The 23,418-nt window shown below is 41.8% G+C and overlaps 1 protein-coding gene across 2 annotated transcripts in view; it reads left to right on the top strand.

The window, feature by feature from the left end:
- Positions 1-23,303, top strand: part of srcin1a (SRC kinase signaling inhibitor 1a) — a 46,048-nt gene extending 22,745 nt beyond the window's left edge. The window contains exons 11-21 of one of the 2 annotated variants that reach the window (XM_071471573.1): positions 3,288-3,463; positions 4,420-4,550; positions 4,884-5,031; positions 5,877-6,183; positions 6,312-6,573; positions 6,986-7,125; positions 7,402-7,554; positions 8,039-8,167; positions 9,256-10,173; positions 11,921-12,058; positions 17,954-23,303. In XM_071471573.1, the coding sequence (XP_071327674.1) occupies positions 3,288-3,463; positions 4,420-4,550; positions 4,884-5,031; positions 5,877-6,183; positions 6,312-6,573; positions 6,986-7,125; positions 7,402-7,554; positions 8,039-8,167; positions 9,256-10,173; positions 11,921-12,058; positions 17,954-18,481 (3,030 nt within the window). In that variant the 3' untranslated portion in view covers positions 18,482-23,303. The remainder of the gene's footprint in view (positions 1-3,287; positions 3,464-4,419; positions 4,551-4,883; positions 5,032-5,876; positions 6,184-6,311; positions 6,574-6,985; positions 7,126-7,401; positions 7,555-8,038; positions 8,168-9,255; positions 10,174-11,920; positions 12,059-17,953) is intronic. The other variant, XM_071471581.1, reaches the window with a different exon arrangement.
- Positions 23,304-23,418: the final 115 nt, after the last annotated feature.

Below are 23,418 nucleotides of genomic sequence, written 5' to 3'. Positions count from 1 at the left end.
CTCACAAATATCTCAGAACTGATTAAGTTTCTATTTACATTGAAGTGGAGATGTCTCTTCAATATGAGGAGTAAAGAGGTGGCACTGAAGAAGATAAGTGAAGACGATAATAATGGTTGCCTGTGGAGCACAAGTCTTGTTGACACCTGGAAAGTCATTTCCATGGTGAAGACCAACCCCTTTAGGATTGCACAGCAGGTCAAGAATAATCTTCAGGATGTAGCTGTACATGTTTCCTTGTCAGTGACCTCTTGATCATAACCTCACAAGATGTAAACCCCTGACAAGACTCAGAAACAAAAAGGAAAAGTTGCAGTTCACGAAAAACAAAGATAAAGGAACAGGTAGAGTCCTGAAATAAAGTTCTATGGACTGATGAAACAAAAATAAATCTCTATCAAAGCAATGAAAAGAAGAAAATGTGGAGAAAAAAGAAACAGCTCAAGACCTTAGGCCACCACCTCATCTGGCAAACACAGTAGTGGTTCAGCAGGTATGGCTTCAAACTGAACTGGCACACTGGCGATTACTGGTGGTTTCACTGCCGACAGAAACAATTGCAGACCTGTACAAAAGCTAAATCAGTCACCTGACCTCAATTCGGCCAAACTTCAGTCCAGTTGTGAAGATCAGACTTGAGACCCCACAACAAACAACAGTTGCAGTAAAGGCCTGGGAGAGCATCACCAGGGAGGAGACAGAGCGCTTGCTGATGTCTATGGGCCAAAGACTTGAGGCAGTCATTGACTGCATAGAATTTAACACAAAATATAAAATATGATCCTGGACTTTAGGAGTATCTAGCCAATTACTTTTGAAACCACTGAACTTTGGGCACTGTATCAAAAGAGCTTCATCTCCCACACAGTTCTTTCTATATTGACACAAACCCACTCACATTAAAGCCTGAAGAACAGAAAGTGTTTAACTGTCGAAATGCTTGTTAACTGGACTGTCGATTTACACATCAGTTGCATATCATTTACACATACACTTCAACTGTTCTCCATTGTGCCGGTTGAAGAAAAAACATGTTTTTCCTTTATTGAACACTCAGGTTCATACAATCAAAAACTCTATTCCAAGTCAAATGGTATAATGTGAGCAGCAGAACATTACAGATAAGTAGGATTACCCAGCATCTACAGTCATTGTGCATACGGTATTTTGTTTCCAGTTATTCTACCTGGAGAATGCAGTCAGTCTGCAGGTGCATGAAAAACACTGACTTCCATTTTTAGCTGGATTGCAGCTGGTGATATAAAGCTCTATTTCTATCAAGCAGCAGGGAAAAGGAGACAAATTCTGAACTAATCTGCTTCCCTTAGATTTCTGCCTTGCTGTTCAAAGCACTGAAAAAGTACAAAGCAACATGTCTCTCCAGAAACAATGTTCTGATTATACTCCTGTATAATCCACAGGCTTGTGAAAAGTTGTCATTAACTACTTTCTACCAAATAAGTAGTCTCTGGGAAGAGTTTTACCAGCGTGTTCAGTGGATTATCCAGAGTAACACACTGTTTCTCATTTTTTGCGCTTCAAGATGCATTAGCTTTATCAGTTTCAAAGATGTGCAGCAGTAAGAATGATTCATATCACTGTTGAGCCATCTGCAGATGACCTACTGACTGTAAAACCAAATTATGCACTTTATGATGTGGTTTGCTTTTGGTGCAGAGGTCCACAGATTGCCCCAAAGCTCTGGCTGATGCCTAAATTAGTATATCTATTAGTCTATCTATATTAGGATATCTACTATCCAGTGTTTCAACAGACATGTATGCAGGAACAGTGGCTTTGATGTTTATTTGATCTTCACTTCAATACTATACCTACTGTAAATAACACCTGCAGGTTCACATAGCTATACTGCATGACACATTGAGGGCATTGTACCCTCTGAAGATTAATTATGAAATAGAAATATAAAAGCTCAGTTCACGTTGCATGGTATCCTACAGAAACACAGGACGTGACGATGGATACAGAATCAGATGAAATGCCACAAGGAAGGGATAAAATAAATGTGAAGATGAAGTCTTTATTTACCCCATTTATCACCAGTGCAAGCAGTGCCATGGTTACTGTAGGAGGAGTCAGGAAGAGATGATGACTTCAATGCTTTCTGAGGCAGAGGAGAGCATTCAGTTGTCTTGCAGGGGAAAAGAAAAAGCACAAGTAATGGCAGTGACAGATGATAGGCATGCAGTGCTTTTATTTGTTCCATGACAGCAGTCACAAGGGCTTCTGGAACTGGCTTAGCAACGGCAGAAAGCCAAACAGCCGAGGCTGCTGCATCCAGAGAGGACAGTTTGCTATTTACCTGTCTGTTTGCCCATGTGTAACCACTGCACCTGTACCCATGCTGTTGCCCATAGCGATGGCCAGCACCTTAAATTTTACATGTGGCACATGAATTATACAGAGGGGTGCAGGCAGGTAGCTGGGAGAGAGGAAGGACACTACTGCAAGATAAAATAAAAATCTAATAATATATTTTTTTATATGATAGCATATCCCCTGCTTTTAGCCTGCTGCATCTGCATCTCCACTGGCAGCAGTATAATGGGGAATGCTGGAGAATTTTAAATGTTAGAAACACTGTTGGCTTGCTTTACTTCCTGGAACATAAGGCTGATCAATTATTAATTTTTCTTGCTTACCAGGTGCTTTCATCTCAGGGAGTTGTATTACATCCAGTAGTCCTGTAGAATATTCCATTCATAACACTGAGCGCTGAGCTGAGTTCATGCTCAGTGCTTCTGTCATGGACATCTTTCGCTCTCCTCAGGGCTTCCCGGCTTTCTGTGTTAAGGGAAATATTATTACATACACGTGTCTATACACACGCACACATGCACACCCACCTAAGAGTGAACTACTTGCTGCATTTAGCAGTGCTTTCAAGAACAAGGCATTCCATGTGAGTGAAGGATAGAGCAAAATATTGTCTTCGGGTAACAACGCAGCGAAGGTTGTACAGTGAAACAAGTGGCCACAGTCTGCTCTCTCATGGATGGCAAAACAAAATGCGCAATTGCTGAGGTCTATTTTGAAAGTTCTCCTCCTCATCGTCCCTTTGTTATGCTGAGAGCAATAGCAGATTTTTATAACTTCAACAAGCTTTTCTCCTGAGGCCACTGAGGCTATCATTGATAAAATTCATCTTCAAATACCCACAGAGTGCACAATGTGCCCTGCTCAAGTAAGAGCAGTATGTGTTATCTGTAATGTTGTGTTTGAATGTGTGTGTGTGTATGTGTGTGTGTGTGTGTGCGCGCACGCAGCTGGAGAACCAGGATTCAGTGAAAACTCTGCTGAAGCGGACCGAAGCGGAGCTGAATGTGCGCGTTGCCGACGCTCTGAGGAAGCAGGAGGATCCTCTGCAGAGACAGCGCCTCCTGGTGGAGGAGGAGAGACTCAAGTACCTCAATGAGGAGGAGCTCATCATCCAGCAGCTCCAGTCAGTAACAGTAGAAGAGTAGAAGAGTAGATGAAATACCACAATCTATCATTAAACCTTTTTGTTTTTTTAATCAATCGAAAACAAAATGGCAATAACAAAATGAAAAATGTGTTTGTAATTCTTCTACACTGAGTGATTTTTGGTTGAGGTATTCTTTATATAAATTGACAGTTACATGGTTTCAGATGAGATTTTATCATGTATTTAATAATTGCTTTAAACATGACAAAGTTCATATCTGGTTTATAATTAGATGGCTTACAGGGTGACGCAATGGTGGGAAAAATAGTATCTGTAATTAAACCCAGCACAGAGCAAGATGCTTATTAAGATCTGAAGTATGAGATGGTCCAGCAACTAATTGCAATGTCTGCAAACCTAGAGCAGAGAGCTACCTTGAGATTTAATAATCCGATAATTTGTATCTGCCTCATATGTGGAAATGTTCACTGCAGTAATATTTCCTGAATCTCTCTGTGAGTAGCTCCTGAATCTCACTCTGAGCTGCATTTTGATTACAGACTAATTGGTTGAACTGTTATATGTTCTCTGCTAATCATTGTCTGTTATTCAGCATTGCTAACGGCCAATTTATTTTGGTTAATTATACATAGAACTTTGATTCCTTATGTAACTTGAGGCAGATTTATTTGACATCAGGTCTGACCAGACCAGACACACTCACCATTAGAGCGGAACAAAATGACATTTGTATAGATTTTCTGTTCCACCTTTTACCTCAGTTGTTGCATGAAACTTTTAAATACCAATCTGTACTCCTCCAGTTCAGCTGTCTAGAGATATAAATCTGGCTGCCAGTTGATCGGGAGGCATTTTTACAGGCAGAAATTTTATTGAAACTCAAGTAGAATAATTCTGAGATAAATATTCATTAATATTTAAGTGTAGCAGAGGAATCCCTGGTGTTCAGCCTTCTGTCTGTTCCATCTCAGCGACCTGGAGAAGTCAGTGGAGGAGATCCAGAAGGAATCATCTGTCAACCACAAGCTCGTGACAGTGCAGGAGCTGGAGGAGAAGGCCACTGTTTTGAGAAAGCTGGGAGAAACACTCACAGAACTGAAAAGTGAGTCACGCTGGCACACATTTCACTTTCTGTGAACAAGCAGAAAGCAAAAAAACACACAGTCTTGTGCTCTGGCTGACAGTTTATAATGCACTAATTACTCACCAAGGCACTGATTATCTTTTAGTCACCCACAGGCAGTCTGTCAAACATTTAATCAGCCTCAGATTACTCAGATTGTACATTGTCTTAATGGAGCTGCTGAACATATACAGTAGTCTGAAAATGTTTTGTTTGATTACATTAAAAGGCTTTCAACGTCTTTGACAAGTAGAATTGATTTGTTTGTGGGAAACATGGCTGGCCTCCTTACTCAGCTACTTTCTCCCACAGATCAGTTCCCGGGCCTGCAAAGTAAGATGCGGGTGGTGCTCAGGGTAGAAGTGGAAGCCGTCAAATTCCTGAAAGAAGAGCCGCACAGACTGGACGCCTTGTTAAAACGCTGCAAGAGTATAACCGACACCCTCGCCACCATGCGCAAGTATGAACATGCTCCATTTGAGAGCTACAGTTCATCAGCACCTGCTTTACCTTTACATCCCTGCTGAAGAAAGTCTTTGTGCATTGAATACTGAAACTGTTCATGGAGATTTAAAAGTTTTAAATAATGTTATAAATCCTGATGGAAGCATTTGTCCAATAAATTCTTACATACCGACTCGTGCAGCGAAATATGTCTAACATTAGCTGACATGGAAACTTGCCCATTTGTAATCAATTTGTGGAAGGCTTTTCTGCCAGAGATGATGTTTTCACTCCTCTTTGCTAGTTTGTCAGCAGAACATTATGGATTTTCATAAAATATGGTGGACAGAGACCTTGGGTCAAGCAAAATTGATTATTATATAAGTATTGATCCAGATCAGCGATTTCTGCCATTAAATATTTATTGTTTTTAAGCCAAAGTTCTGAAACTATGAGAGACTGAGAAATAATTTCAATCATAATGTATAGAAAAAAGGTCCTTGAGGATGCATTCAACCTGTAAGTATCAATGTGACCAACTGGCATTATGAAAGGACACCCTGATCATTTGGTGAGTGTGGACTTTCAAAATGAGCTTTAGCTTTTTCTGTTTGCTGTGTAAGCGCCTCACTTTCTGGCTCAATTCACCTCACTTATACAAAGGGCTCATCTAATTTAGTTATTTCTTTCATCTTTGTGGGTAACATCAAGTTGAAGAATTGTTCAGTACAGGTGGAGGTTGCACCCTCAGTGTTTTTGAGTTTGTTTTGAATTGTTTTCACTTCCAGTAATGGATTATTCAGGCTTTGGTTTGTGTTACATTTCAGTTGATTAATGAATTCATCCTCCTTGTCTTGCCAGACAAGCAAATGAGGGGGTGTGGAAGAAACAGGAGGACTTCTCCAGTCCTTCATCAAAGCACAATGATGACTTGCGAAAGTTTGCAGACTTTGACATTCCCACCAGCCCACCACTCACCATCAATGACCTTGGGGGAGGAAACAGCCTGTCCAACTGGAGCCCCCACTCCAGCCTCAGCCGAGGACACGGGAACCCATCTGGCCCCCACAAGGATAATTATCCTCCTGTCCCCCACAAGGGAAAAGCCCTGGAGGAGCTGGAGCGCCGAGCTGCTGCAGACAAAGCTTTGTCCGTAGAGGTCCGACTGGTAGGGATGATTTCTGCTGTTTGTACATAATTGGCGAATCATGTAACATCCAATAGTTGCACCAGCCAGGCAACCCTATGGTGGGAGTGTGTTTCTAAAGTGTTTAGCTCCGTCTATCCACTCCACAGGCAGCAGAGCGGGATTGGGAGGAGAAGCGGGCCAGTCTCACCCAGTACAGCGCTCAGGACATCAACCGGCTGCTGGAGGAGACCCAGGCTGAGTTGATGAAGGCTATTCCTGACCTGGACTTTGCTGCCAAGCAGATCAAGCCCAACTCCAACCCAACGTCCTCTCAGACGCCTCAGATTGGGACAGCAACCCCAGAGCACCGCGCCAGCAAGCCCCAGCACAAGCTTTCTGGGAAGGAGGGAGGAACGAGGCGCGGCTCCGGTAAGATGGAGAGTTCAGTGTTTCAGTTGGCATCATTTTTATGCATCATGGTCAAGACCTCTTCAGATTGTCAACTTTTGAAGAGCAAAGAAAAGCAGCCTTGTTTTCAGGGTAACTACCACAAGTTTTTATACTAAAAAATCGCTTTCAAAATATTTTTACGAGCCCTGCAGGTCATCAGTTCTTCTGAAGAACATGTGCGTCCTAACCGTAAATAAAATATAAAAAACTGGAGTTTGAAGTATGACTTTTAAGAAAGTTTGTTTTGTAAATGCAATATGTCACTCCACATTGCATTCAGTATTAAGGAAAGTAAGTTTTTTACATGACATCATAGCAAAAAATTCCACTGTAAACATGTTACGCAAATATTGCTCCTTTCTCAAAATGCCCGTATTACTACTTTTTCCAGATGAGCTGACGGTGCCTCGATATCGCACAGAGAAACCCTCCAAGTCTCCTCCTCCACCACCACCGCGACGTAGCTTCCCATCTTCTCCAGGCCTGACCACCCGCAGTGGAGAACCCCTTATTCCTGGAAAAAGTATAAAGGTAAAATGCACACTGTATTATATCAAGGTTATATCAAGTAGGGTTTCAATTTCAGTTCCAGTTAAAATATTTTATGAACAAATGCACAACATCTTCCTCAGATGTACATATCGACAGATTATAGAGAGAAGTTCATGGCAGCTAAGCTGTTGTTTTGTAGAATGAAGGAATATTCTTGTTAGATCAAATCATTGTGTGCTTGTTAATAAAAAGGTTGCAAACTTTGGACACTGGCTTCAGACATATTAAAAGTTGTTTTTGTATTTGCAATTGTAGAAGTCTGAGTCTGAAGAGACTGAAGGCCAGAAGCCTCATGTAAAACTGAGGAGGACTGTGTCTGAAAACCCTCGTCCTGCATCTACACCCCCCACGCTGGCCTCTGGGGACAAGGAGGAAGCGGAGGAGGAGAAAATTGCTGCTGAACTGGAGGTGAACTAAAACTTTGCTTTTGCATCATGTTGATCATATCCTTACTAACCTGGTGTTCAACCAGTGGGAAAACTGTGTTCTTTTTATCATTTATGTTGCATCCACACTCTGCCACTGGCTTTTGCGCACACACATACCGCACAGTGTGTGTGTGTGTGTGTGTGTGTGTGTGTGTGTGCACTGTGCAGATATTCTCACCATCATTACCACATGTTCAAGCAGCAGGTGCCATATGTTCCCCTGCCCATGGCTGTGGGAGAGCCCAAAGATCACATACTGCTCAGTCACACACATCATCACCCAGGGCTCACAGATCACAGCCAGACAGATGGACCCTCATGGCTGCTTGGCCTGTGTTTGAGATGGCCTGTGCCTGAAATTTGATTTGAACAAAGAGTCAGCAGCAACTGATTTGGATTATCCAGTGGCTGTTGTGTTTTTATCCTGTTATGACAGCTTTTGAACCTCCCTTTTCCCTCCTCAGCTGTTTGAGAGAGCCGCGCTCAGGCTCACGCTGCCCCCTCCCCATTCCCTGCCTGTTAGCCCTTGCAGCAGGAAAAGTGTACCCCCCTGCAGACTGGACCTGTGGCCCTCTAAGGCCCCAGGCGCTGAGGTAACACTCTGGCTGACCCTGAGTGCTGTGGATTAAACCTCAATCTCTCTTCCTCTTAACCCCTCTATCACACACAGCCCCCCCCCCCAATTACTGCTCAGCCTCTACACACATGCACTTGTGCACTTCTCCACTTCAACCTGAAATTAACACAACAGATTTTATTGCTCACCAGTGTCTCTTTTTGTTGTTGATGTGTACACTTTCACAGTCCTCCTCAATACACCAAAGCATTTTTAATTACATAATGTGGCTTCTTTTGAGACTATGTAACCACGTACAATGATGTCATTACTTGATAGTATTTTTACGGTTGTGAACAATTGTATGATCACAACCTATCTTTACATAATGTTTTTTGCTAACGCCTCAGAAATGTATCTTAACCTTACTGAATGCTCAACTTTCTTCAACAGCTAGTTGCTAATTTTGTTGCTGGACCGGCAGCTGTGTTTTGCTGGAAACACAGCTGCCAATGTTGATGATAGCTGTGACTACATCATAACGTTAATGTGTTTTAAAGTCAAAACAATGAACTTAAAAAAGCTGCAGACCTGCAGAGTTGGCTGATAATTTGTTGTGATTTTTGCCAACATGAACAACCTTTTAGCATCAAACATCATTCCTCTATTAACTCGACGCGAACACAGAGAATATTAGTTAATGTAGATTTAACTTTGCATAAAACAATCTCAGCATTAATTAACAACAGTCAGGCACAAGTGCAACCTCCACTGAAGCCATCCTTGGCACAGAAACCTGTTCACACTTTTAGTTCCTTTTTATATGAATGCATCTGTCCTCCACATCCACACACAGTGAGTCTTGTCTGCAGTGGGTTTACAGCTGTTATTGGTGTTGTTTTTTGTGTGAGAGAGCCAATTACATTAATAGGAATTTATCTAGAAATGCATTACACACAAGTTTATAATATTCCTAACTCATTTCTCTCTCTCTTTTTTTAGTCGTGCTTGGCTGTCTTATTATGCAGTTATCATCAGTCTCACTTGAAGTTGTTGGATTGTGCTGAAGCTAAGACAAGTTCATTGTGTTGGAATATAAAGCTAAAATGCTTTCCTCATTTATAGGGAAGTCGCTTGTCTCCTGTCCCCCACATCGTGCTGACAGAGTGTTTGCCAGCTTCATCCACTGCCTCAGAGGTTCCTCACAGAGATTTAGCAAATTACTCCCTAGAGGAGAGTCCATCACGAGATTGGACGGGTCATCCCACAGCCTATGAGGCTCAAATTTCAAAGCGAAGGGATTTATTTGGAGGCTCACCTCAGCAAGAGCGAGAGCAGCATTGTTTAAAACAGGATCTGGAATTTAAACAGGAGCTAGCCCTTCTGTTGACAGAGATGGAGGTGAGGATGGTGTCTTCTCTTGAGGCCCAGGAGCTCAGCAAGACTTCAGGAGGAGTTTTACCAACTCTGACCATCTTACCACAAACAAGAGAAGTTTCTGAGGTTCAGCTGAGGCACCGACCACTTCTAGTGCTCTTCAGGGAGGAAAAAACAGTCAGAGAGGCCTACAGGTTGCTGTATTCCCTTCTGGAGTCATCCAAGCCAGTGCCCAAACCTAGAATAAAATCCCCCTTTCACTCAGGCCAGGAGAGCTCTCTGGTGGAGGCTCTGAAAAGAGGGATAGAGACAGGGGACCTGATGCTAACACTTAAGCACAACTCTGCTACTGAGCAGCAGGGTTTAGTGAACAGTTCTCTTGAGTCAAATGGGTCAGCCAGCTCTGTGGATAGTTTAGCCAGTCCAATGAGAACAACAGAAGATGTCAGACGCAGCACCTACAGGAGGCTGGACAGCTTGGAGGAAACAATTCGCGAACTGGAGAACACCTTGATAGAGATCAGTGGTCATCCAACTGCAGAGCAGCTCTACACTGAGGCCGGTTACCAAAATGCTCCTCCACAGATGACAGGTAGTCCGACCTCAGAGACCAAGAAGCCTCCAGTCCCACCCAAGCCGTCATCTTTGAGTCCAGCATCCAACCAGGTCCATTGCTACACCTGCTGTGCCGATTCCTGCTCTATTTTCTTTCCTCACTTCTTCTCTCTGGGTGGTTGTTGGAGCTTCACTTTCAAGCTTCTGATGTCTGCTCCCTGATTAAATCGACATCAAATTGCATTGTAACTGAAATATCTAGAGGGGACAGACAACAGACTTGCTCCCTTCTTGTCTGTTCTGTGATTAGTGCTGGAGCTGCTCTCCTGCTGTGTCAAGTTGTTAATTGTTTCTTTATTGATCTGTCAAAGCATATGTTTTCAGTCTGTTCACCTTGCCAATTGAATTGAACCTTTTATTACACCAAACAGGCAATGAAACGTTGTATAGATAATCCAAACATTTCTAATTTCTTCTTCTTCTTTCTCCATTTAGCTCTGTAAAAATTAATCTGTCTTCTCATCTTTGTTTTGTCTTGGGATCAAGTCTTTCCCTCAGAGTCTTGGGAGCTGTTGTTCTGCATTTAAACAAGCATAAATGTGTATGTTATGTACTGTGTCACATCTTAATTGCACACACCAAAAGTTACTTCATCATCAATCTTGAATCCAGTATTAGTAGATGACGGCTCATTAACCTTTATGAGAGGAGAAATCTGTCTCTTACGCCGAAGCCAAAATCACTTCTAATACACCTCTTGTTAATATCTACATGGCCATGTATTTAACTCTATTACGAGACATTGCGAGTAGCTTCTTTTCAACTCACCTGCCATTGACCATAGCTCAACAAAAGATTAGTGATAATCGAGACTTATTGCATTGCGGTGTCAGCTGCCACTTCCGTGAGGTGTCTTGACAGCTCGTGTAGTATTCCCTGTTGCCTCCCACTCAGGGCAGGGCTTCAATGCTTGACAGTCACGCTGTCTTGGTGAGTTTCAGCCCTCTGATGTGGAGCCAGAGAGCATTCCCATAGGTACAGATGAGGATTACAGAGTCTTCACACATTATTTCATCACTTCAACTTCAACCACGTTCATCATTTCAACGTGACCCTTCTTCCTACTCTTGTCCAACATTTGCTCATGCACTCACCAGATTCACACTGACAAGCAATCTACTGTCGAGCCCCGTTGCGGTTCAGTTTTTAATTAAGACATCAGAATGAGGATTCATCTGTCAAGAATTAAATATAACTCTATTTTTTTGTCGGTATTTCAAAATTCTGCTTCACATCAGGAAAAGAAGGAGCAAAGAAGGAAGACAGGGGTGTATTACCGTAGCAGAGAAAGATTGGTTATTTGAGACCACTACAGTTAATCTTTTATTTGTTTTCCTTTCAGCTAATGTCTCTGTGTGCAGAGGAGGCACAGTTGGATGGAAATTTGACTGGATGTGTGTTTGTTTATGTGCATATTAGAGACAGTCGACATTGTAACTCAGCAGGAAAGATCATTAAGCACACTGCCTGCGGTGAGGATAGGCTACGCAACGTCAGTTTTGATATGGCATTTCTATATTCTCATCTTTGTCACTTTCTACTGATAGATGGTGAAACTCTGTGAAGTGGATATTTCAGTTTTTATATTGACTACAAGCGCTGATCTTAAAAACCTCATTGGTCTCAGAAGACAGGCTTGCTTGCTGGAATCAGACTCTGTACAGAGTTTATTTGTGTCTGAGGCAAAAACTAAAGGCACTGAAGAGGAGAAATGAAATGTGCAACCATGTACTGTGTATCCACGCTCTGATTCACACTTTCTCCTCCCCTCTCCTCTCCTCCTCTCCTTTCCTCTCAGGGAGGGAACAGCTCCAGTGTTGGTAAGGTCCTCCACTCCTCAGCTGCCTCCAAGCTGAAGCACCTGCAGCAGAACAGCACAGACAAAGCTAAAAGTGGCAAAAGAGAGGACTTCTTGAAGATCCAGGGCCAGCAGCAGGTATCATCTTTATATTCAGGGCCAGTGCACGTTTGATCAGGGTACTTTCCAGATACTGAGTTTCGGTTGCCTTTTGTGGCAGCCCAGACATGACCATTTTTCTAGGTATTGAAAGAAGGCTTATACATAATAGGAGTCTAAAAATAATAAAAATGAAGATGATTATCATTATTGAAAGACATTGCATATTACTGTTCCCTCTGTCTGCAAATGGGGCAAAAGAAGGTAATGATCCATGTCTATTATAAATCATGACAGATGGGGCAGAGTTTTTTGAATGTGGAATGATATTAAAAACATTTTTTTTCACTTATACATTTGATGACCTTGTTTGTCATATAACAACAAAATTTGTCATGTCCATCACCTAGCCCCTCCACACAAGTTCTGCAAGCCTTCAAATTACATTTCTTAAAAACAAGCAGAGTGTGTGCATCTGAACCTCTGCAAGCTGATGAAGTCTGCAGAATTGCCATGCCGCCCCACCAGATTAAGCATAATTGCCATGTCTCTTTACACCTAAAGCACTGCTGCATGTCCCCACCACATTCCTCAGCTTTCACTTATCAGACTGTGTATAATACTGTGTGATTATCAAGACATACGTTTTAAATTTTCTGTATAAGACAGACATCGGTATTGATAAATAGATGATGAATTAGAAACTGGTTAAGCTAATGATTAGAAATTCTTTGATGGTAAAATCACATTATCGTGACAGCTTGTTATCATGGGATGGTTGAAACAGATCATAGGATGCAAAAGGGCAGGTTGAAGCACTTCACTAACTCTAACTGTTTTTATGTCTGAAAGTGGAGAAATGATAGTATCTAAACACATTGGAAAGGGTAATGGTAATCCTTTACTTAGCATTATGTATTACCACAATATACCAGCATAAGTCATGAAATTTGGTAAAATGTAAAACTTGGCCTCTTTGTTTTGAGTAACTTAAACAAAAAAAAAAACAAAAAAATGTATAAGTCATTTTAAAGCCTCCCTTTATACATCTGTTATCGTACATTTGCCTGATGGCTGGTTCTACATCTTTTCTGGCTTTTGAATTTGCTACTGTTGTAGTGCTTTAAGGTAAGAAAAGACTGGACATAAGGATGCTAGATGGCTTGAGGAGGCAAGGAAATTGAACTGTTGAAGCATATCAGTCCAGTAAAGCCAAAAGAAGATTTTTGCACCATGCCTGTGCACAGGGGAAAAAAAGCTTATTGTCAATGTAATTTGAAAAATAACAGGAGCAGTCAAGTGCACCTAAACCTCCATACTGCACAGAATTCGACAGACCATTCAGACACAAATTCAGTCTTGAAGATTGCAGAGAAATAAATGCGTTAGGCACAGAGAAAGAGATTTGAGAGATGGGGGGAGTAATGAAGCTTTGGTCGCCTCAGACTGAGAGAAGATTGGAAGGAATCTCTGCAGTGCTATGTAATAATCGCCCCTCAAGTCGGTGGCAATCACTGATTATTCAGGATGAAGAGGACAGCTCTCTGTCACCACCATTAAGTCTTTCACGTTTCTCCTCCTTATGTCTCTCTCGCCTTCTTCTGCTGTGTATACTCTGCAATTTACATACTCTGCCTTTCTCCTTTTCACTTTTCCCCTGTCAGTGTCTCTTATTCCCTGTGATTTGAGAGCAGAGTGAATTCCTACACTTGTCTAATGAAAGCAAAATTAATCCCATTATTTCAGTATGACACTCGCACACAGCACGCTCCCATTTGTCCACAAACTGTTCAAAACAGTCATTGTGAAAAGACGCTGTATGTGTGAAAGCGCTATCCTCAAAGGGACAGTGGACACTCAAAGCTAATTGTCAGCGTGGGAAGCTGGTGCCAAGCTGAACAGGGTGGCAACATAACTGCAATGGCATGAAGAATAACAAAAAACAAAGAGCCAGCTGACCTAAACCCAGAGAATAAACACTGAGCAGTCGTTACAATTTGCTAGTAACTGAAATTTGTGGTATTTTGAAGTATGAGGAGCAGTGAGTGGTTGAGAGGTCAAGTAGTCAGTTAGTTTAACATAGGTAGAGGTTTGAAGAGGTTTTGTCTTATAAAAACATGCACTGGACATTCACTGGGAACGTGGAATATGAAATATAAAACTGCCAAACAGTGTGGTTGTATTAGTCTTAATACTACTGCTGCATAATCCTAACTTGTAGAGCCATAAAGGTCAATATTGAATAGCAAAATATGAAATAATGACATAAATTATTTAAAGCAAGTCCTATTTATGATGTATTATATGATTATTACTCTTGTATTCATAACAAATACGTTTTAAAGGAATTTTTTATTTGAAAATGCTCTTTTCTAAGAGTCGATTTATTTCATAATGTCATTTTGCCCAATAAAACTTAAATGCCAGGTTTATTTCATGCCCTTCAGATAATCATATCACCGTGCCTCTCTAGCAGACTTAGCCAGTTAGCTCCTCTTAGCCAGAGTAACAATAATGTTAAAGTAATAATGAATCAGCTTTCTAGCTGTAAGTAAACACAGACACAGAAACTAACATCTCCTTCTATTTATTAATCTTAACAAAGCTGTAAAGTGCTACCTGAATAGTTGGCTAACTAGCTTGACAGGGGTTGTGAGCTTGGATTATTACTCAGCTTTAAGAGTTTCCTCTTTACTTGTGTAATACTGGGCACTTTCTCTCTCTGTTAACCATGCAGTTCCATGTCCTGTGGCAGTGAGACCCTGCTCAAACCTTAATGATGCTGAGAATCCAGCCTTGTGTTTTTTCCACCGGCTGTTACCCATTTGAAATAGCTTCTATTTTTTTGTACAGACTTCTGGCATCTTCAGTGTCGAACCAGGAAAACAGCACAGATCCTGACAATTTAGATTACAGATGGATGAAGCCAAATCTGTCTGCTGTATCACTTTAAATTCAGGATAATGAAACAGCTGAACACGAACTATGCTGGAGAAACATGCTGATTATCTTCAGTTCATCTCATCAAATTATTGAGGCGGCTGGCTGATTTGCATACAGCCTTTAAGAGCTAATTAGAAACTTTTGCCTACTCTATATTAATTTCATTTTTTTTTCAACCCATCACCGAAGTGAAGTAAGCAGGTTATTTTTAAAGCATATATTTGTGTAGAATGTGTGAAATCAGTCACAGTCATCCAGCATCTGTCACTCAGGGATCCACATATTATGCCTTATTATTGAACTGTAATCTTAACGCTATTCCTATTTGAGGCACAACTTCCCCTTGCCCACATGTCATCCTCAAACTCAGACCTGCTGATCTCACTTTTGACTGATATTGTTGTTCTGACGATCAGACGTGCCCACCTTGGGTGACATCACTACTCGGCCCACAGCTTAAGGTAAAGGTGTCTCTTCTCTTAAACCTTCCCTGGACTTTACTCCCTAAATGTAACCCCAAACTTTCACCCTCCTTCCAGCTCCCATTGGTGTTTTAGATTGTTCTCTTTTGTCTCCTCTGGCCAAATGATAACTGACATTTCTGGGGTGTTTTGAATGGAGCAGAAACTCAAGAATTGAGCACAGCACTTTGGAGTCTCCCGGTGGTAGATCTAAATATGAATACCTTAAGCATCAGTGGTACTGTCCACACAGTGACAGCAGGGGTGTCGCGATATACCAGTGTTGATGATAATCATGATATTTGAAACAACAATGTGTTAATAATACACATATGATAACATCTTGCTGGCAGTTGTGAGGCCTTGTGGATCTTTTGTTTATCATTTTATCTGGTTACATTTTAATATCCATTAAGAGTAATTGATCTTTTTGGACACTATTGTACCGTTATGGTTACAGACTCTCTCTCCACCTCCCTGCACTCGTATTTGAATGTAATTATTTGACTGATAGCATTATTATTATTATTATCAATTATTATAGTTAAAATTTTCTCTAGATATTGTGATAATATCATCATGAATTTTTTTGGCCACGATACTTTTGTGGTGAAAACCTGAAACTGGACAGTCCTAAGTGACAGTTTGCATCAATTCAAATGAAAGGCAGCTGATGTTCATTAACATGTTGTGAAAACCAGCTTGAGGGACATCATTGTGTTCCTTCTGTAGTTGGTCCAAATAGACCTGATCATGGGAGCAAAAGAAATAGTGGCACTAATGTTCAAGTTTTTACAGTGTCAGGTTCAGTGTCAGTTTCCGCTCTGATGTTATCTCAATGTGTTAATTGCTGGTGTTAAAATTAACAGAGCCTTTCTGATGATGCTGTGGTGCCGCTGTGCTCGGCCTGTCTGTTCACCAGAGCTTCAATCAGAGGCACTGGAGCATTTCAGGCATGAGGATCCTTCAAATTAATGTACTGGATAAGAATAGACAGTTCAAAACCACAATTTGTCCCCGTTTGCTTTGGCACAGATCAAGGAGGGCATGACAATGTGAATACCTTTCATGCCACAAAACCCTATTTTATTTTCCCATTTGGCCTCTTACTACTTTGGCAGTAAAACTGGCTAATTAAAGGTGCCGGGCATGAGGTGGAGGTTGTGAAGGCCTGTCCTGGGAGGCAGTCGTTTGGCAGGAAGCTCTGAGTGCGTGAGATGAAGGGCGGCTGCTCTGGCGCACTCACAGACCAGAATAAATGTGTCGGCCAGGGTTGAGAGGAGTTCCTCGAGCAGAAGGAACAGCCCTGCACTCGGGGGAAGCTTGGCAGCACGGACTGTGAAACTGCAACAGAGCAGGTGAAAGCCCCCCAGCAGCGCAGTCTAGACTAGTACACCTGCTCTCCTTTCATAAAGACCTAATCCCCGTAATCCCCATAGAAACACCTTTTCAAACTTTTATAGCCACAGTAAAAACTTTTCTCCTGTTGCTTCTTGTTAAAGCATAAATAAAACTTCCCTAAAGTGCAAAACTCTTAAAAAGAAAAAGTTAGGTTTGGCTCTTTGAGATAGATTCTCGCTCCTCTCTCACCCTGTCAGGACTCTGGTACATTTTGCTCAGTGTGTTCCTGTTTCTGTCAGAGACATTCAGCTTTGCTTCACCTGTAACAGAGAGACAAATACATGTTGTGAATGTGTTGCCCTCACGTTTCAGATGTTGGAACAGTTCCACCTACTGGCTGATTCCAGCATTACATGAAGGGACTGAAAGTGTGATGCAGCCTGTCCATCGGAATATTTTGCATTTTTTAATGAGTAACAATCATTAAAACAAGTGTCAAAATAAAGATTTTGACCACCTTCACCGTTGCGCCCAATGACAGAAGTTGTGTTTAGCAAAGGTTTGGTCATCATGTGTAGATGGCAGCCTGCCTTGTGGCTTGCATCACACATGCTGATATCAGCCTGAATAACGATCTCCTCTGTTTGTCTCTTGTTCTGTTTTCACCCGTCCCACCCTTTACCCCTCCACTACTTGTTTCTTCTGACACTTGTTCCTGCGGCGCAACCTCACCCACCCCTTCACCCTCCGTGATCCTGCGCCACCCTGCACCTCCTGGCCTGCCCACCCTCTGCACCGGTGACCCTGCAGCAGTGAGCGACCTGTCCCTGTCCAGCCTCTTCAGTTACCCTCTCCTCGTGTTCACCCAGCCACCGAGCTACACACATTCATCTGCTTCCCTTTACTTCATCAGCTACCTTCACATCTCCAGTGTTTTCTACAATATCTTCACTGAACCCCACTCTGTGTGCATTTGTGGATGTGTGTGAGCGTGTTTGTGTGCAAGCATGCGTACATGGGCATGTTTGACAGTGATGGTAAGGGGAGGTGCTGCAGGGGACAGTGCCCAGCCACAACCAATTTTAAGACTTTAATTTTTTATGATTTCCCCTTTGATCCCTGAAAACCTCATCTCTTTACATCCCCACCCTCCCCCTTCCTGTCTCCTTTGTCCCTGCTCTACCTGAAGGCCTTGGGGACCAACAGCACCAGTGGCAGTATTGAGCCATACCTCTCTGGTATCAAAACAGGCATTTTCTCAAGCCGAGTGACCTCTCCTGCAGCAGCGTTTGCGCCTGGCCTGAGGAAGTACCCCCAGGATAGGGCAGTACCCTCCCTGACAGCCTCCCCCAGTCAAGCGAAGGCCCTGCTGGCGAGCCTGTCCGCCTCCGGCCTGAGTGCTGAGGCCCTGCTCCTCTCCTCCACCCTCCGTCATCGCCGGCTTCTGCGGGAGCAGCGCGCCTCCTCCCTGCCTCTGCCCAGCAGCCAGTCCTCCTCCCCTACTCCCACTGCTACCTCCTCCTCCTCTTCCTCTTCACCCACCACCCCTACTCCATCCTTGTCCCCCTCCTCTCCTACCCCTTTGAGTGCCCTCGCCCTCTCCTCTGCGGCTCTGAAGCCCAGCGGCCGTAGCCTTGACAGCTCCAGCCTCAACAGCTGCAAGGAGGGTGGCAGCAAGTCTGTGATTAAGGACCTCACCCGCGGCAGCTCTCGGTGATGAAGAGGAGGAGGACGAGGACATGGAGGAATGCATTTCATGAACCATCACATCATGAACCATAAAGAGACTTTTTGGCTTTTTTTCATCTTTTTCCTCTCAACTTTCAGCCTCACTCCAGTATGCAGAGTCTTCATATCTCTATGGCAAGAACTAACATACTGTAAATGGAGTCACAATCTTCTTCTTGGAAAAGTTTCCAGCTCTGACCTGGTTCCATAGTTTCTCTGAAGTTCTCCCACACAGTCATACTGCCAGTGTCCCAGCTAGAGAGCGCACAAACCAGCTGCCTGTTATAAGCTGATGTGGTCTGGATGGATTTACTGACAGCACCAGTCTCATATATACCCTCACTCAGTGGGTCGTTAGTGGAGTAGATATAATATCTAGACTGACTTTTATCATAGAAAATAGAATGCAATAATCACAAAGTGAGTCCTGTAGTTGTGTGTGTTCTGGATAATATTGCTCTCACTTACCTGCATCACCTGGCAGAGTGTGAGTCCACTCAGAAAAAAAAAACAAAGTAGATCAAGGTGATGATTGTGGCTGTTTTGTGTTAAAAGGGCATTTGTGGCTTTTCTTGCATCACATGTGTTTTAAACTCTGAACTGGTGCTATATTTTCCCCTCTGTTTGTACTCACTGTGTGAAGAGTTTACATGACTGTCCCTGATCGTTGACCTGCACTTTGTTGCCAGTGCGCATTCCACTGTCTGCTTTGATTTATCTCATATTATTCAGTTATTTATATGTGTCCTTTCCCTTCAGAAGTTAGGAATCAATTACAGAAAAGTTTAAAGTTTAATTTAAAAAAAATTGAAATGACACTATATTCACAAAAGCACACGGTAGGGAGTAGTCTCATTACAGCACATGTCTATTTAATGGAACAAGGAGGAACAGTTACACAAACAGAAGGGAAAAATGCAAATTGTGTATTATATACAAATGTTGAATTTCTGTATGCGTGTACAAACTAGTTAATTATGACAATCAGGATGTTTCCACAGTAGCATCTCACAGGTTGCTCTGGCATTTCAGCACCTGACACCACAAACCATCCCAAAGACTCAAGCACACGCAGCGATGAATAATACACACATTCTGTCACACACACTCTTAAAAAGCCAAGCTGTTTGCAGAAGCACAGACTCTGCTAATTCTTTTTTTTTTTCCTTGATGTTTCATGATGATTCATTTTCAGTCACATCTGTTGCACCACTGAAAAAGAGCACTCTGGTAAAATATACCATATGGACCAGAACACGATTTCACCCCTTAAGGAATCTGATAGATCAGGTTTTTTTTTTTTTGGGACACTTGTTTGTTTAAAACTTCAGAGTTTTCAGTTTCCAATTTGCAGGCCTTATTGCAGAACTCAATACCTTCTGTGAACAAGAATTGACCGCACAGTTTATGTGTTTCTGTGACGCTGTGTCAACTCTTGAGTTGTGTTTAAAAGATAAAGAACTTAAATCAGCACATATTTAGAGATGTCAGCTTAGACCTGACTCTTGAAGTGTCTGAGAGGAGAATATAGAAATGTAAATCGAGCACAGTTTCCTCTCAAACTCATGACCCTTCCCGCCAATTTTGACTTTTAAATCTGTTTAATTATGACAAGCACAAAACTACAAATGTTTCCTGAGGGGGGAAAAAAATATTCCCACATATTTAAAATAGTGTACACTATATTACCAACAGTGCTGTTGCCTCGTTTAATTTTTATTACACGCATGTTTAAAACATAAAACATTTTTGAATGTTAGGCCTTTGGCGTGCCTCAGTGACAGAAGTTATCATTATTTAAAGCACATCAAAGGCCTGTCAGTGATTCCCCAAGTGTTAACCCTGCACAAGGAACTATTTTGAAGCCCCCTATCCTGTGTTGTTGCCTCAAGACTGCCCACTGGGGAGGTGAGCGGACAGTCGTAGACAAAGGGAATTTTTTTTTCAGTCGTACACCAGAATGACTGCGAGACATCGATTCTTTGTGGCATCGAGATTAAAACATGTGCAAAGGGGCTCATGTCAAAGAGTAGGCAGCTTGAGGAGAGGGGATTAGTTTGGGGACTTGTGTTTGAAGGCTACTTTAATAAGAGCGGCTTTGACTTGCCTTATCTCCATCAAGAGTGCTTGTGATATAAAGGACCCAAAGAGATGAGAGGAAGGGTTTGACAGTCAGAGAGCCATTGAGCGGCTCTTCTTCCCCTGCCCCTTTCACTTTGCTTTGTCTTTGGTGTGGGGCGTCTGTGACATAAAAACCACTAAGTTGAGGTTATGCTAGGACAAAGTTTGATGGGCCTCAATTATGAACAGTGTGTGCAATATGTAATTAGCACTCTTGCAATTTTACCAAGGCAGTGCTGTTGCCCTTTGAGAAACTCCTACTGGTTTGTCTGCAAGGACCTGTAACAGTGTTTTTTCCCAGTGCCTCTGAGACTTTGTTCTTACCAGAAGTCCCCAGTTGATCTTGTGTTACAGTATTAGATTAACGACAATGACAGAACCACACATTACCCAAAGAAGAGGCCGCAAAAATTGGCTTGTCCACATTTTTTGCAGAAAAAAAAAACACAGCTCTTGAAATGCAGAGTGTGTCAGGTTGCAGCAGTGGCATTTGACTAAACACTCGCCCAGCTCTGACAATGTGCAAAACTGCAAGCTCGCAGCACAGCGAATTAAGCCTCACCCTGGGTGCTCTGTAGCTCTGCCAGGCAGGTTCAGGCCCTGGGTTTCATATTGAGTGAAGTCAAATGAAAGAAATTCACTTACTCATGCTGTTCCACACTCAAATCCATAACTCTGAGTTAAATTTGCTGCATTTGCGTCTGGTGAGCGTTGGGGAGGAAGTATTCACGGATGGCTGCTTTCCCCAAGTAAAGTCTGAGATGAAACCCTCCCAGAATTGCGTGACAGTGCTCTCTGGAATGATTTTTTTTTCCAAGACAAGTGTTAGTGGGCTGTGATTTCAACATGGCTGGAGGCTTCGAGGGCATGTTGAAGACACTCGGTGGACGCCCCTGGCAATCAGAAAAACTCATGCAAACTTGAAATCAAACATAGGAGAAATATACATATATAAATATATCTAAGTGAGATGTTTGTGTATGATATTATAATTGTGAAGAAAAGTGTGATATATATATAGGCCTAGATTAAATTATATTCTGTAAAATGTCATCATCTCTTCAGTTTTATATATTAGTGACCATTTTGTACAGATTTTTTCTTTTTTAATTCATTGAGAGAGATAATAACATTTCACACTGAGATTATTTATTCATATGCAGAACATTTTTATATTTGTTTAAAAAATATCTGTATAGATAACAGTTAGCCTCTGTAATATACACTGAAGTTCATTTTTGAATTCTAGGATTTTCTTTATGAAGACTGAGTTTATGTAATTTTGATTTATGAAAAGCTCGTCCCTGAAAATGCTTGTCCGGCTCGTTTGCCTCCTTATGTGAAGGGTCACATTGAGGTGTGAGAGGCTGGACCAGTGCCTGTGCTTAGGGGCTTATTTTGCTACTATCTTTTGATTTTTAATTTTTTAATTTTTTAATTTTTTTTGGGGGGTTGGGGTATTTTGTGTATCTGTGGTCTGCTTTTTGTTTTTACCCTATCCTGTGTTTGTTGTTCAGCTGGATATTAGTGATGTTGGTCAGAAACACAGTTATTGTAGTGAAAGAACACTTAATGGGCCTGAAGGCTTCACATAGAGCCTTTGCTGCTTTGACAGAAGTTAGATGGCTTTAATTTTTGCTCTGTGTCATGTTTGCATGTGAAACAGGAACGGTAGCAATGTGGATGCTCAGTGCAGAAGCATTCGGTGACGACGTGCTCTTAGTCATTACAAAAGGTGGAAGTACTTTTGTTGCTTATTCTGCTCCAGTTGTGGCTTTGAGTAGCAGTGAAGCTAAACCACAAGAGTTGTTAAAACCACAAAAGATGGATCAATAAGGGAATCATGTGAAGTTGTATGAATTTAAAGTTTTATCTCTTCCTTTGCCATTTTATCTTTTTTTTATATATATATATATAATGAACCTACATTCTATAGTATGTATATGAGATTTTTACATGAATGTGTGGATGTTCAAAAATCTTGGCATCAAAAACAAAGAAAAACAAAATTGACTTGTAAATAGGTCGAGTCAGTCCTAGCGAGTTCGACAAATTGTTATGTCCAAAAGAAGATGTTTATTAATAAACTATGATGATGGGTACAAAGGTATATACAAAACAATGCATGTATAGTCTCAAGCAATCGCACGGTGCAGTCGATAAAATGTTGTCTACATGTTTTCTCGAAAAAATGAGAAAGAGAGAGAGAAAGAGAAAAGAGGTTCTTTGTTCGAGGTTTGTAAACATGAAGAATGAGATGTTATTTTGGTATCTGTGACACAGGCATGTTCAGTCTTACTGTGATGTTATGTGAAGGATGATGATGATGATGATGATAGTGGCCGAGAGTGTTGGATGTCTAGGAGGGATTCTAAACGCTTGAACGCACCCCAACCAGAGAAGTCACCAGTGATGGTGAACTCTTTCCACAGAGTGATTCTCCCATTTGTAGAGTAGTGTGATATAAGAACAAAAACAATACAGAAAATAGATCTATAATATAATGATATATAAATTTAAAAGCCTACTGATACTGGAGATACTAATTTATCAGTGTGGATGCCATGATATTCTGTGAGAAATGTGTGTGTTTTTCCTGTGAGAAGACAGTAGGCAGTTGAACTTGCCTTCTTTTGTACATAATTTGCTGTGATTGTGTGTCCAATAAAGTGCAGCTCTCTTGTACAGTGGCAGCGTCTGATCTTGCTTTATGCTGACTTGTTTTACGTTTTTTTGTTTTTTTAATCCCAGGAAATGATGTCATCTTTAGCCTCAGGAAATGCAGATACAAACTGTGGATGAGGT

This window comes from Trachinotus anak, unplaced genomic scaffold, assembly GCF_046630095.1.
Source record: "Trachinotus anak isolate AG129_WGS33_773 ecotype Australia unplaced genomic scaffold, CSIRO_AGI_Tana_v1 ptg000003l, whole genome shotgun sequence".
Taxonomy (NCBI): Eukaryota; Metazoa; Chordata; class Actinopteri; order Carangiformes; family Carangidae; genus Trachinotus; species Trachinotus anak.
Note: the sequence above shows the minus strand (reverse complement) of the source record. Positions and strands in the feature narration are given on the sequence as shown.